The sequence below is a fragment of the Terrapene carolina genome, unplaced genomic scaffold, assembly GCF_002925995.2.
Source record: "Terrapene carolina triunguis isolate 2854851 unplaced genomic scaffold, T_m_triunguis-2.0 Scaffold558, whole genome shotgun sequence".
Classification (NCBI taxonomy): Eukaryota; Metazoa; Chordata; order Testudines; family Emydidae; genus Terrapene; species Terrapene triunguis.
The window spans coordinates 14527754-14541355 of record NW_020664909.1 but is presented as its reverse complement, the minus strand read 5'-3'; the positions used below and the strand labels follow the sequence as shown (position 1 = coordinate 14541355).

At 46.6% G+C, this 13602-nt stretch overlaps 1 protein-coding gene across 3 annotated transcripts in view; it reads right to left on the bottom strand.

Annotated features, from left to right (window-relative positions):
* Positions 1-13602, bottom strand: part of IGSF3 (immunoglobulin superfamily member 3) — a 155840-nt gene that overhangs the window by 34162 nt on the left and 108076 nt on the right. For all 3 annotated transcript variants that reach the window (XM_024209445.2, XM_024209444.2, XM_024209447.3), the window contains exon 7: positions 11878-12282. In XM_024209445.2, coding sequence (XP_024065213.1) covers positions 11878-12282 — 405 coding nt within the window. The remainder of the gene's footprint in view (positions 1-11877; positions 12283-13602) is intronic.

The window sequence follows — 13602 nt, the reverse complement described above, 5'->3', positions numbered from 1 at the left end:
AAAAAAAAAAAAAAAAAAAAAAAAAAAAAAAAAAAAAAAAAAAAAGAAGAAGTCAATTTGAGAAAGGAAGCAAGTTCTGGATTAAGTGGTAGAACTAGGGCTGTCGATTAATCGCAGTTACCTCAAGCAATTAACTCAAAAAAATTAATCGCTATTAATCGAACTATTAAACAACAGAATACCAACATAAATTTATTAAATATTTTTGTATGTTTTTCTACATTTTCAAATATATTTGTATTCTGTGTTGTAATAGAAATCAAGTGTACAGTGCTCACTTAATATTTTTTATTACAAATATTTGCACTGTAAAAATGATAAACAAAAGGAATTGTATTTTTCAATTCACCTCATACAAGTACCGTAGTTCAATCTCTTTATCGTGAAAGTGTAACTTACAAATATAGATTTTTTTGTTAAGTAACTGCACTCAAAAACAAAACAATGTAAAAGTTTAGAGCCTACAAGTCCACTCAGTCCTACTTCTTGTGACCCAATTGCTAAGTGAAATAAGTTTGTTTACATTTATGGGAGATAATGCTGCCTGCTTCTTATTTACAATATTATCTGAAAGTGAGAACAGGCGTTCTCATGGCACTGTTGTAACTGGCATTGCAAGGTATTTATGTGCCAGACATGCTAAACATTTGCATGCCCCTTCATGCTTCAGCCACCAGTCCAGAGGACATGCTTCCATGCTGATGATGCTCGTTAAAAAAATAATGCGTTAATTAAATTTGTGACTGAACTCCTTGGGGGAGAATTGTATGTCTCCTGTTCTGTTTTACCCACATTCTGCCATATATTTCATGTTATAAAGCAGTCTCGGATGATGACCCAGCACATGTTGTTTTAAGAACATTTTAACAGCAGATTTGACAAAGCGCAAAGACGGTACCAATGTGAGATTTCTAAAAATAGCTACAGCGCTCAACCCAAGCTTTAAGAATTTGAAGTGCCTTCCAAAATCTGAGAGGGACAAGGTGTGGAGCATGCTTTCAGAAGTCTTAAAAGAGCAACACTAAGATGCGGAAATTACTGAACCCGAACCACCAAAAAAGTAAATCGACCTTCTGTTGATGGCATCTGACTGATGATGAAAATGAACATGCATCGGTCCGCCCTGCTTTGGATCGTCATCGAGCAGAACCCGTCGTCAGCATGGACATATGGCCTCTGGAATGATGGTTGAAGCATGAAGGGGCATATGAAACTTTAGTGTATCTGGCACATAAATATCTTGTGACGCCAGCTACAACAGTGCCATGTGAACGCCTGTTCTCAGTTTCAGGTGACATTGTAAGCACGAAGCGGGCAGCATCATCTCCTGCAAATTGTAATCAAACTTGTTTGTCAGAGCGACTGGCTGAACAAGAAGTAGGACTGAGTGGACTTGTAGACTCTAAAGTTTTACATTGTTTATTTTTGAATGCAGTTATTTTTTTGTACATAATTCTACATTTTTAAGTTCAACTTTCATGATAAAGAGACTGCACTACAGTATTTGTATGAGGTGAATTGAAATATACTATTTCTTTTGTTTTTTACAGTGCAAATATTTGTAATCCAAAATAAATATGAAGTGAGCACTGTACACTTTGTATTCTGTGTTGTAATTGAATATATTTGAAAATGTAGAAAACACCCAAAATATTTAAATAAATGGTATTCTATTATTGTTTAATCATGTGATCAAACACAATTAATTTTTTTAATGGCTTGACAGCCCTAGGTAGAACCCAAGCCCCAGAAATCCTTAAGTCTTAGCCAGACAAGCACCAGATGAGCTAGAGTTCCTGCAATAAGCCAAGTAGGACATGGACTTAAGTGACCCAGTATAGAGACCTTCTAGCCCCAAGAACTCTGATGCACTCACAAAATATTCCAGATGCTTCCCAGACATTAAAAGGACAAAATTTTGGCTCTCAGACTCCGAATGTGTTTTCCAGACTCCCACTAAAATCAGTGGAAGCCCCCCACACTATTATTCTTATCAATAACTTTATTATACCTGGCTCTTACAATGCTTTTTCATGATCAGATCTCGAAGTATTCTGCAAAGGAGATAAGTCATTATCCCCGTTTTACAGATGGGGAAATTGATTGAGACAGAGAAGTCTAGTTTGTCTACATCATCCAGCAGGCCAGAGGCAGCAATAGAACAAGGTTTCCAGAGTCCCAGGCCAGTGCCCTAGACACTTGACCACACTGGCTCTGCACAGATATCTGGAGGCAGAATTTGGGCCTGTATCTATAAATACAAAGTGAAGTCTGTGGATTATAGCGTATCCTACCAGCCGCATCTGCAGAAGAGAGAGGGCAAAGAGGAAAAAGGGCTCAACAGGTAAGTGGGAGAGAGAATGCCAGTAGAGGAGAGACGGGCAGGGGTGCAGAAAACAGGATTTGATGCATCATTGTGGGGAAAGAGCGTTGGGAGTCCTAGGCCAGGGAGAAGATAAGTATCTGTGGAGGGAGAAGGGAGCCAGAGCAGGGAAGCTGCATGTGCGAGCTGCATGGGAGGTAGAACTCCCATCAGTAAATCTGCAGGCTTGGAGGGTGTCTCTGCCGCAGAGGAAGAGGGGTATGGAAAAAAAAGGAAACTCTTGTACTGTTGACAGAGAATGCAAGGCCACTGGTTTTGTTCTCTTACGAATGGGCTATGATAGAGCACAGTTATGGGTTGCACAGAGGCTCAGTCACTTTATTTTGCCTGTTAAATGTGAAGGTCACAGAGAAGTAGCAGCTCGGTGGCAGGACAGGAGGTTTTATTACTCCAGTGATTAAGGGAAAGGAGCAAGGCCCTGAGCATCCAGCAGAGAAAAGGCCATTCTGCATCACAGGTACAGTCACCATTAAATCAGCCCCTTCCTGCTGTGTGGAGCCCTGGCATTCAGAAGTAGGGGTCTTCTCAAGCATCCTTTAACCCCTTCCCCACTGAAGCATGTGCACTGCTGCATACAGCCTTTCAGACTAAATGAGTTAAAAATGTACAGAGTAAAACTGGTTTAAGATCAAAGCAGCAGAATTAAGATTGTATCCAGTCATGATCTCAGTTATGGTAAGAGGGCTTTAGATCAGTGGTTCTCAAACTGTGGGTTGGGACCCCAAAGTGGGTCACGACCCGATGTTAATGGGAAGCAACGCGTGGGGGCAGGGGGACATGGGATCATGTGCTCGCCCCCCGCCCAGATTTCTACCTTCCATTTAGCACAGAGGTTTTCAAACTGTGGGGAGCACCCTCCTAGGGAAGCACACCCCACAGTTTGAAAACCGTCACCTCCTGCCAGGAGTGGGTGGATCAGAAGCTGGTGGGAGCTGTCTGGTCTGCTTGGGCCCCTGGCTTTTCGCACTGTGGGAGCCGGGGCACTGGCTGGCTGCCCAGCAGCCCTCCCTGCCCTGCTCCCCAAGCCAGGCCGCCTCTGCACAGCCGGGCACTCCCCAGGCAGAACAGGCAGCACAGCTCAGAGCTGCACCCCCGATGTGCTCTTGCCTCTCTCCCGAAGGATTCTGGCGCTGGCTGGCAAGGGGCCCCCTGGAGCTGGCCCCTGCCTGCAGAGCCCGGCGGCTGTGAGTGGCTCCCCGAGGAGCTGGCTCACCACTGCCCTGGTGCTCCTGGCTCTATGGCTGCTCCTTATGACGGAAACGCACTTCAAGTTAAGAACTTTCAATTGTTCAGCTAAAATTAATCCTTTAAGCAAAAAATATTTGCGAGTGACTTATACTGTGGAAATTTACAGCATTTAAACTGGAAAATCTATTTCACATTTGAAAATAATTGGCTATTTAAACAGAAATCATTATTGCAATGTTTTAAATGAAAGCTGTAGATGCTTACAGTCATTAATAAGTATTGATAAAATATAAGCGCCTTGTTTTTTCATCTCAAAGGACCCATGATGAGCTATCAACGTGAAGTTCTACAATGAGAATTAAGCTTGTCCTCCAGCGAATTACTATTTTTTGTTTAATTGCTGGGTATAAGGTCACACAAGCCGCCTCATCCTCAGAAGTGATGCATGGCGCAGTTACGTGCCTCCCCCCACTGAAAACATTGCCGCTGTGAGACACTCTACAGGAAGGCAAACTATGAGTACAGTAGCAGCGGTGGAGTACTCAGTACCAGTCTCAGGATTCCTTGCCAAGACAAAGCCCAGCTCATCACTGTGAAGCATGCTCTCAAAGTAACATTAATGGACTAGCTTCCCTTTTCTTTAGTTCAGCTCAGCAGCCTCCCCTACCCATTGATGGGTTCATCCTGACAGCTCCAAATAAACTAAACTTTATGGGGCAGTCTCCGGAGAGCTCCTGGCTGCTAATTAATGCGCTAATGAAGAGCCTGGCTGTCTTGTTTGCTTGACAGCTCCCAAGTCAATCAATCTGCCAGGGCCAGGCTTGCGAAAGGGACTCCTGGAGACTGCTGCGGTATCATCTCCCTCCACCCCCCTTCCCCTCCCACATTCATTGCTGTCAAAACCCAAGCAAAAGGGGGAATTTATAGAGGAGGAGCTGCAATCACCCCATGTGCCTGCTTGAGGATTAGTCATGAAAAAACAGACAGGCACAGACAGGAGTACAGGAGGTGGGAGGGGGAATGGGAAGGGCAAGAGAGGAGGACGGTAAAAATCAATCCACGGAAGCAGATGCTGCTGCACTTTTATTACAGGCTAATGGCCCACATGTATTACGGTCTCCATGTCCAATCCAGTGGTGAAAGGGGGCATGTGGCTGTCAGAAGGCAAAGGACACCGTTAATTGTTTTCAATTTCAATGACCCCTGTACACAGGACATAAAGAGCAATTGTGCTGCCTAGTCCATTTTGTTATGCAGGGTCACTGTGGTGAGAGGAGGTGGCCAATTGTGGATGGACTGATAGCAAAGAGTTTTCTACCACCGGCATCTAGATACCAGTATAGTCAAATGAAAGCCGCAGGCATCAGGCAGTCTGAGCATAGCGGTGTGAGGGGAGGGTGCAGGAGGTCATAGGTCACTCGAGCTCATGTTTGCTGGGACCAGATAAGAAGAGGCTGTGTAGATAAGAGGAAGGGGAAGTCGCTGGCCATCTCTGCACACCAACCTGCTTCTTAAACAACAAGTTCCTGGTTAACCCTGTGACCTTTGCCAGCCTTCCTACAATTCAAAGTTGCTAGCCTGCATGTCCCCACAGGATGCACTAATGCACTCGTGCCACGGAGCAGGCCAAAATTCCCAGTGGCCCTCATTTCTTCCCTTTGGATGAAGGGGCTCCTCCCCTGGCTGCTGTGCAGGCTCAGAACTTCCCTTCCTAGGAGAGCAGAGCGCCTTTCCCTTGTGTGTGCACACGCACTTGAGCGACTAGGGACAGGAGTGCCAGTAGGCTTGCTATGACCCACAGCCCTGATTTGTATGGATCTGTAGCACAAAACACTTCCTGATACTCAAGTCCTCGGTATTCTCAAAGCCAAACGACCTCATCCTTCAGCCGCAGAGGAGAAAGGTAAGTGTGTTAATGCACACGAGGACTGTGGCAATTTAATGCCACCACAAGACTGCTGATAACCTTCTTGCCAAGAGTCATATTCAAATGTCCTAGCCTGTACAGACTGCAACACAGCCACTCATTGTGTACTGCACTGACAGAGACCATCCGCTGTCCTTGTCTGATCCCATAGACATGTCGCGCTCTGAATCAACAGTTCCCTTTGCCAAAAACTTGGCAGAAAGAGGCACAGTTTGAAAAAGTAATGGGAATGGAGAGGAATCTCCCTGCGTCTACCAGCCCTGCCCTCCAGTTCCACCTTTCCCGTCCCGAATCTCCTCTCTCACCCAGAAGTCTATCCACCTCTCTCTTCTGCTCCTGAAAGCAGGAGGCTGGGTCTTGACAAATTTCACCTTCAAAGTTGCATGAAGAAGAGGGATCGGAATGGGGTAGGGCTCCACTCATCTCGTCTCCTCAGCAAGTCTAGCTGGGCCAATTGCTCAGCCCTGCACTGAGTGTCATGGAACTGCAGAAGAGTCACTGGGGTTCACAAGGAACCTTACGACTCCTCTCTCCCACTCAAGCTAGAGAGATTCAAGTGTGACAAAGAACTACCGTGCCTGGGCTCTGTAAGGATGAATCTGCCCTGAATGATTACCTGCTGGCCAGCGTGGCAGTGCTGTCAGAGGGGATCAGTCATCACCTCCTTCCAGCTGGAAAGGGGCGGAGGCACTGGAAGTGAGTGCATAAAGGAGAAGATGGAGTGGAGCAGGGACAGAGCATCTTAAGGGAACTGCCTTTGGGACAGAGAGAACACATGTTTCAATGGCAGGAGAGAGCCAGTGACAAGAGGAAAGTCCCACAGGAAGGGCACAGGTGAAGAGAAATCCCCATGTGCACATTCAGGGCTTATTTCAAGTTCAGGCAGAAGCACTTCATGCTGTCTTCAGGGAAGGAGCTGGTCTGAGTTGTCTTGTTTTGTTGTTCTTTCCCAACCACTGTACACAGTGTGCTCATGCCACCGGAAAGCAAAGGGAGCCTTGAGAACTGTGAGGAAATGAGGGGAGCGTTTGCCATCATTGGCAACACAGCAATTGCCATAGTGGATCCACCCAGTGGGTCCGTCCTGTCTCTGCCAGGAGCCAGAGCCAGACTGATTTGAACTCCTGTCTGCAGGGACAGGCCAGTGCTTAGACTGCATTACATTACAGGACCTCCTCTTCCCTGAGAGGGATATCTAGTGTCTTAACCTGCTCACTTGACTTGCCTATATGCCAACTGGGAGAGAGTGCATGCATGGGAGTGCAACCCTCCTGTTGTTTTAGATCTCAGAACAAGATTTCCCGTGCTGTGTCATTGCACTGATCCAGCCCAGCCCAGTGAAAGTAGCACAATATCCTGAGTCTCTCACAACAGGCCTGTAGAAGCAGGCAGGCCATACAGATGAGTTAATGAAAGTTTCCACTCTACCTAGCAATGCACCTAGAGCAGTGTTTCTCAAACTGGGGTCTGCAAGCGCACTCCAGGGGCTCCGTGGGCCCCGCTGATCAACTCCTCCCCCTCCCTCCCAGCGCCCCCTGCACCCCCTTCCCCGGTATGCAGGAGGTGCTGGGAGGAGCGGGGATGGGGTGTGCTCGGGGGAGGGGGCGGAGAGGTGGGGAGGGGGAGGGGCGGGGTGGAACGGGGCAGGAAGAGGTGGGGTGGGGCTTTGGGGGAAGAGGTGGAATGGGGGCAGGGCCTGAACAGGGGAGCTTGGGAGGTCCACGAAAAATTTTAAATAAAAATGGGGGCCCTCGGGTTGCTAAAGAGAACCGCTGCCCTAGAGTGCAGGTGTGCCAGTCAAGCTGGAGAGCCCTCAGCCTAAGCAGAATTACTAACATGGGGCGGTACCAGCCCTTTAATACTGTTGCTGCCACTGACAACCCCTCATCCACAAACAGAGGACTAGCATCACACTCTTCTATTAGTGATAACAACCTCCTCCACATACTCTCACACGCAGAGCCAGCAGGCTGTCTCCCATACGGCCCACTTCTCTCACAGCCAACACATCTGTACTACTGCCCCTCTCTTGAGGGCAGCCATACCAAACTGATACCTGGCCTCCATGTCCCTGTGGGGCGGTGCCCATGCTGCCATGGATAGCTAACTCTGGGCCAAATTTCGCAACCTCTCCGTATGCAGGCCTCTCCTCCAGACTGCTGCTAATGCTGCCAATTATCTGCACCCACTCACCTGCACTCGCCCTCAAGAGCTGCCTGCATTGTTTCTGAAGCATTGCTAGTTCCTTCCAAAGAGTGAGATGTGGGTTAGTGTTTAAAGGCATTGGGCTCACCTCAGTAAATAGCTCAGCACGTTACCTCTTGGCCACTTCAGACGGCTGCCTACCAATTATGTGACACACATTTTGTGGAAACATTCTGTAATGAAGCTGAGATACAATCAGATAACTGTGCTGCCATTTTTACAACCGTCCACGAAAATCAAATATTCCTGCAACATAAAGTCAGGGAAGCACCAAAAAAGCTGGAATAAGAACTGGAATATCAAGCTAACATAAGAGAAAACAGTACCTTCTGACCATAGTAGAGTACCACATGGATGTGTGCACTCTGCTTTCATTATTTAAATACATCGGCTGCTGCAAGCCACACTGAAGAGGTCTTGCATCTGGGAAGTGATAACTGCACAAAGTGATATCCTCCCTTATCTTCTTAGCTTGCATGAGGAAGCTGGGCTGGGCTTGGACACTAGCTGGTTTGGCACCATCCCAGGAACATTCAGAGCATTGCAGATTTAGTAGGTGGCATTCTTACCTCTGTCAGCAATAAACCGGTTCCCCAGTGTGGGCTTGTAAGGTACTGTGCTGTTGGCAGGATCATCTTTAGGATAAGACATACATCCCCATCTCCCCAGTGAGACAAAAAGTGAGATCCTGACCTCCTTTGGCCATTAAAGATACCACAGTCCCTTTATACTCTAACTTTCCTATTCCTGCTAATCACCCACATTAGACAGAACTCCAGGGCTGTCTTCCTGAATTCTCAGTTGGATACAGCATTCTTCACTTCATGTCCAACATTTTTGTAGCAATTCCATGCATTGATAAACAGCATCCATTATACCTTTATATCCTTTATCTACCGACTCACATATTAACTGTTTAGAAAGCATTTTGAAACTGCGCTGAACGGTAAAATTAAGGCCAGTTGTCAGTGGTTTAGCGTTGCTGACACTTGGCTTCCAAGAACTGAGCTGAGATCACTTTGGGTACGTCTATACTTACCTCCGGATCCGGCGGTAAGCAATCGATCTTCTGGGATCGATTTATCGCGTCTGGGATCGATCCCGGACGCGCTCGCCGTCGACACCGGTACTCCTGCTCCGCGAGAGGAGTACGCGGAGTCGACGGGGGAGCCTGCCTGCCGCGTGTGGACCCATGGTAAGTTCGAACTAAGATACTTCGACTTCAGCTACGTTATTCACGTAGCTGAAGTTGCGTATCTTAGTTCGAAGTGGGGGGTTAGTGTGGACCAGCCCTTTTAGTCACTAGTGGACTAGCTGGTTTGGATCTGAACTGATGACATGGAGATTAATTTCATTGTCACATTATTAAACTTCTGAGCCATCCTGGTTTTGCACTTCAAGTTTGTTTCCACTAGGCCAGTGGTTCTCAACTAGGGGTTCCTGTGCCCCTGGGAGTACGCAGAGCTCTTCCAGTGGGTACATCAACTCATCTAGATATTTGCCTAGGTTTACAACAAGCTACATAAAAAGCACTAGCGAAGTCAGTACAAACTAAAATGTCATACAGACAAAATGAGAAAGTAAGCAATTTTTCAGTAATAGTTGCTGTGGCACTTTTGTATTTTTGTGTCTGATTTTGTAAACAAGTCATTTTTAAGTGAGGTGAAACTTGGGGGTAGGCAAGACAAATCAGCCTCCTGAAAGGAGTACAGTAGTCTGGAAAGGTTGAGACGCATTGCACTAGGCCGAGCAGCTCTGCTGTAAAAAAGCTGTTCCTCCATACGTGACCTGATGGTAGCGAGTCATCCACAGCCATATCTCAAAGTGGAGAAACTGCCTGACATTGCCATGTGCTTATGAACCGTTACCATTGCAGCCACACACAAGTTATCTGAGTCTGATAAGACCTAAGCAGCAGCCAGATCCAAACAGCACATTGCCTAGCTTTTAGCTGTATCGCCTCAGGTGAACACTGCTGATCTCTTGTCTTTCTATAGCACCTCACCTCAACACACTTGACAGACTTATTTATATATTGATCACAACTCCCATTACTGCAGACAGTCACTTTTGGGGAGGAATGCAGCCGCCATTTAGTTTAGGACAGGAAATGATAAATAGGATTTATTTATTTTTAAATTTAAGGTCAGTTGGACAAATACAGAGCTGGGATGTTGTGATCTCAGAAAACTAAAGTTCAAGATTAATGCACAAGCTGAAGGATCTTGGAAATACATACTAGCCAGATTTGCACACGACTCATAGATAAGACTTCAGTAAAAAGCCGCATTATATTAAAAAAAGAGGATGGTATCCTGTTGAATTTAGGTAAACAGGATTATTTACTTGAGTTAGAATTTGTCCAGGGCACTGTGGCTGATGCTCTCTCTCTCGTACATAAGTAGCCAGAGCACTATTTTACTGTTACCTGAAAGCCAGCACCTCAGCAGTGCAGGTCTCACTAGCAGCACAGTGAGACATTGGTTAAGGACTGACTGAAGGAAGAGGGCTGCCTACTGAATCACATGCCCCACCTGGGTTTTCTCTGGTGATCATCCAACCAAACAACCAGCAAGACCTGACCCTTTACCAGCATTTAGCTGGTAAGAGCGATCGGAATCACAAAACGAATGTGGCTGCAGGCAGCGGTTAAGGAGGCAGCTTGTGTCTTGGAGGCTGCCTGAGGCACAGAAATGAAATGTATAAGAGAATGCAAGGTGACACGGGGAGCTCAGCAAGAGGAAATGGGAGAGAAGGGACACGCCCTCCTTCCCTTTATTCCCCTATGGGCCATAAACCCACAAACATTACACAATGCTCATTAGACCAGACTTACGACTTGCCTGGGGAGGTTTGCCAAGCAGCGTTCTGGCCTCAATTAGGATATGGGGTGTGGCACAGATCACAGGCACACATCTCATATGCCCTATTAATGCACCTTAGAGCTCGAGCGCCGCAGTAAGGAGGTGGTGGTTCCATCATGCAAAGCCTCTAGTTGGCCTTTAAATCTCCCCCTGTGTGTGCTGTGACACGGGTTTCTCTTCCCAGATGGCATTACTAGGGATTCGCTCACACACAGCTGCATTACAGAGAGGCGTGTTACTTCAGGGACTATCTTCAATCAAACTTGCTTCCCAGGAAAAAAAAACTAAGATGATGAGAGTCCCCATCCTGACCTCCGGAGCACCCCCGACAATAAGACACTTACTACAAGGCAGGATAACAGTATGGGAGTCAAGACAAAAAGGAAGGGATTACCTGCAAGTAGAGAGCGGAATAGTGGAGATAATGAGGGCAAAGGCACTGCAAAAGCAGACTCTCATACTGCAGAGTGTCTGCTGACTCTTCCATGGATAGCCACATGCGAGTCGGGGAGTAAGGAGGGAAAAAACCCCACAAGAGCAAGGCATCTGGCTGCACAGGAGTCTAGGGGAGAGGGTGAATGAGCGGAAGAAATTTCCAGTGCAATAAGAACCTGGGCCATGATTTTCAGAAGTGACTAGTGATTTTGAGTGCCCAAGTTGAATGAACCTGATTTTCAGAGGACAGGTGCCCAGCACTTTCTGAAAATCGGGCTGCTTTTTGACAAGGTAAAGCTGGGCACCCCAAAACTTAAGTATTCCAAAGCAATCATCACTTTTGAAAACCTTGGCCCTGCTCTCAAGCAGAGCTTGGCTATGGATGTAACATGTAACCGGAAAAAGCTACAGCACATCACTCACTGAGAAGTGCATGCAGACAAGTCTTGGTGGGTGCGTATACGTAACATTCATAATGTCTGACAGCATGACTATGATTAGTACAGCAATATCCAGGATCAGGGTCCCACTGTGCTAGAGTAAGATATGAGATGCAACAGGTGGGAATAAACAAACAGAGGGAGGAAGAGTAGCAGTGAGAGGAAGGCCGGGTTACATGCACTGACAGTATGTAAAACGTGCAGTTCTGAGGTGTTTTTTCCTATACATGTAAAGAGACAGTAATGTTGGTAGTTCTTGCTGGCGGCCATAACTGTACCATCACATAGTTGTTAAAGGAGTTTAGAGCTAGGAGGTTTTTGTCTCTGCCCTTTGGGGAAGGAAAGAGGGCAGAATTTGAGTCATGAAAGTGAGTTTAGTCCTTGTCACTTTCATGAGTTCTCATCCTCCAGGACACTGACCATCAGGGCTCTTACCTGGCCGCAGGACCCGGATCTCTAGTAGGTTGGAGGTTCTGTCTGCCAGTCGTGTCCAACTGCTGTTGTAGTTCTTCCGCCACAACTCGGCCACACACTGGTACTTGCCGGCCTCAGTGTCACTGGCCCGGCTGATGCTGAGGCGCACGTTGTTGCTGGACTCTGCTTTTTCAATGGCAGTGCGGGTCCGGAAGCCCGTATACCTGTCTCCCCACTGGACCCCACCATCCCGAGTGAAGGTGACCAGGTCATGGAATTCTGTGCTGCCCGCTGGCTGGAAGCGCCATGTCACAGACACTGGGACCCAGGACGGATAGTGCGGCTTGATGATACACTGGAGGTCAAATGATTCATTGTAGGTCACTCCTGGGGTTCGGGATATGGCTGTGACAGCAAAACCAGCCTCTGCAGAAAGAGAGAGAGAGCGAGAGAGAGAGAGAGAAATGAGTGAGACTGAAGAGAGTTTGGAGAACTCTGTCAAATGAGGCTTGCCACAATGCCGTGAATGAGAAATGGCTACAGCAGTGGCTCTCCAATTACACTCCCTGGAAAGCTACTGGTGCTTCTCATTTCCCATTACTAAGTTACCTTAAAAGCACCTAAAACACTTCAAAATACAGTACTTGCTCCACAGGAACTTTCCATGTAAGCCACTGCTGCAGTGCGACAGGGATGGTATTTCATTTCCAACAGGAGGGGAGGTGGTTCCTGCAGCCCTGAATGGGAGGGGAGGTGTCTATGAGAACCTCTCTTCTAACACATGGTCCACACCAGTGGGTCTCAACCCATGGGCCACTTGCAGCCCAAGCAGCACACCGCTGTGGCCCATATGACATCCTCATGGCCATACAGGTAGTAAATATATTGTGTAGCTGTGGCCCACATAACACACAGAGAAGCTGCATATGCGGCCCACAATGGTAAACAGGTTGAGAACCACTGGTCCACACTATGGAAGTACTGAAGAAGAACTGGAACACTGAGCGAATAGGGAGGAAGCTGGTAATCACAGAGAACCATCTCAACAGCCAGACCTAAACTGTAGAAACTGGATGGAAGTTTGACCACTAATCTCACAGCATTCAGAGCTTGATTCAATACCCACCTCTTGGCCCAGGCTTTCCTGCAATAGTAACATCATTCTTTTGTATTCATAATTTTCTCCCTGCCCCCAAATCCAAGCCTACCTCGTGGTGGCACTGAAGGGGTGACAGGAGGAGAAAGAGGGGACAGTTTGTTGGCATTTATACTCTTGAGAGATGCCCATCACTCTAGTATTTGAGCACCAATATAAAAACCCTGGATAGAGAACCCCTGAGTTAGAGTGAGGACTCTCTGGTTTTAGTCTTTATGTGACTCAGTCACCTAGGTAGTGACTTTCATTGTCTCTCAATTATAGCTATATTTGTACAAAATATATAATTTAATATACCCATCCACACACTATATAATACATATTTTCTGGATTACATTTTATAGAGTTTTTTTTTTTTTGCTTCAGGGTGTTTTAAAACTAACACAACATTAAGGTGTGAGGACAATATATTCTTAATTAACTATTGTAAATTCAGAATTTAGAAATTTTATGAAGCCCTCAATGTAGCTCTGAGGATGCAGTCCCATGCATGGATCCAACAGAAGCAGAAATATTTGATATGTGAGAATAGATTATCAGCCTACTAAGTGCTGTAAATTACTGCCAAAGAGAATTCTTCATTGCCTTGA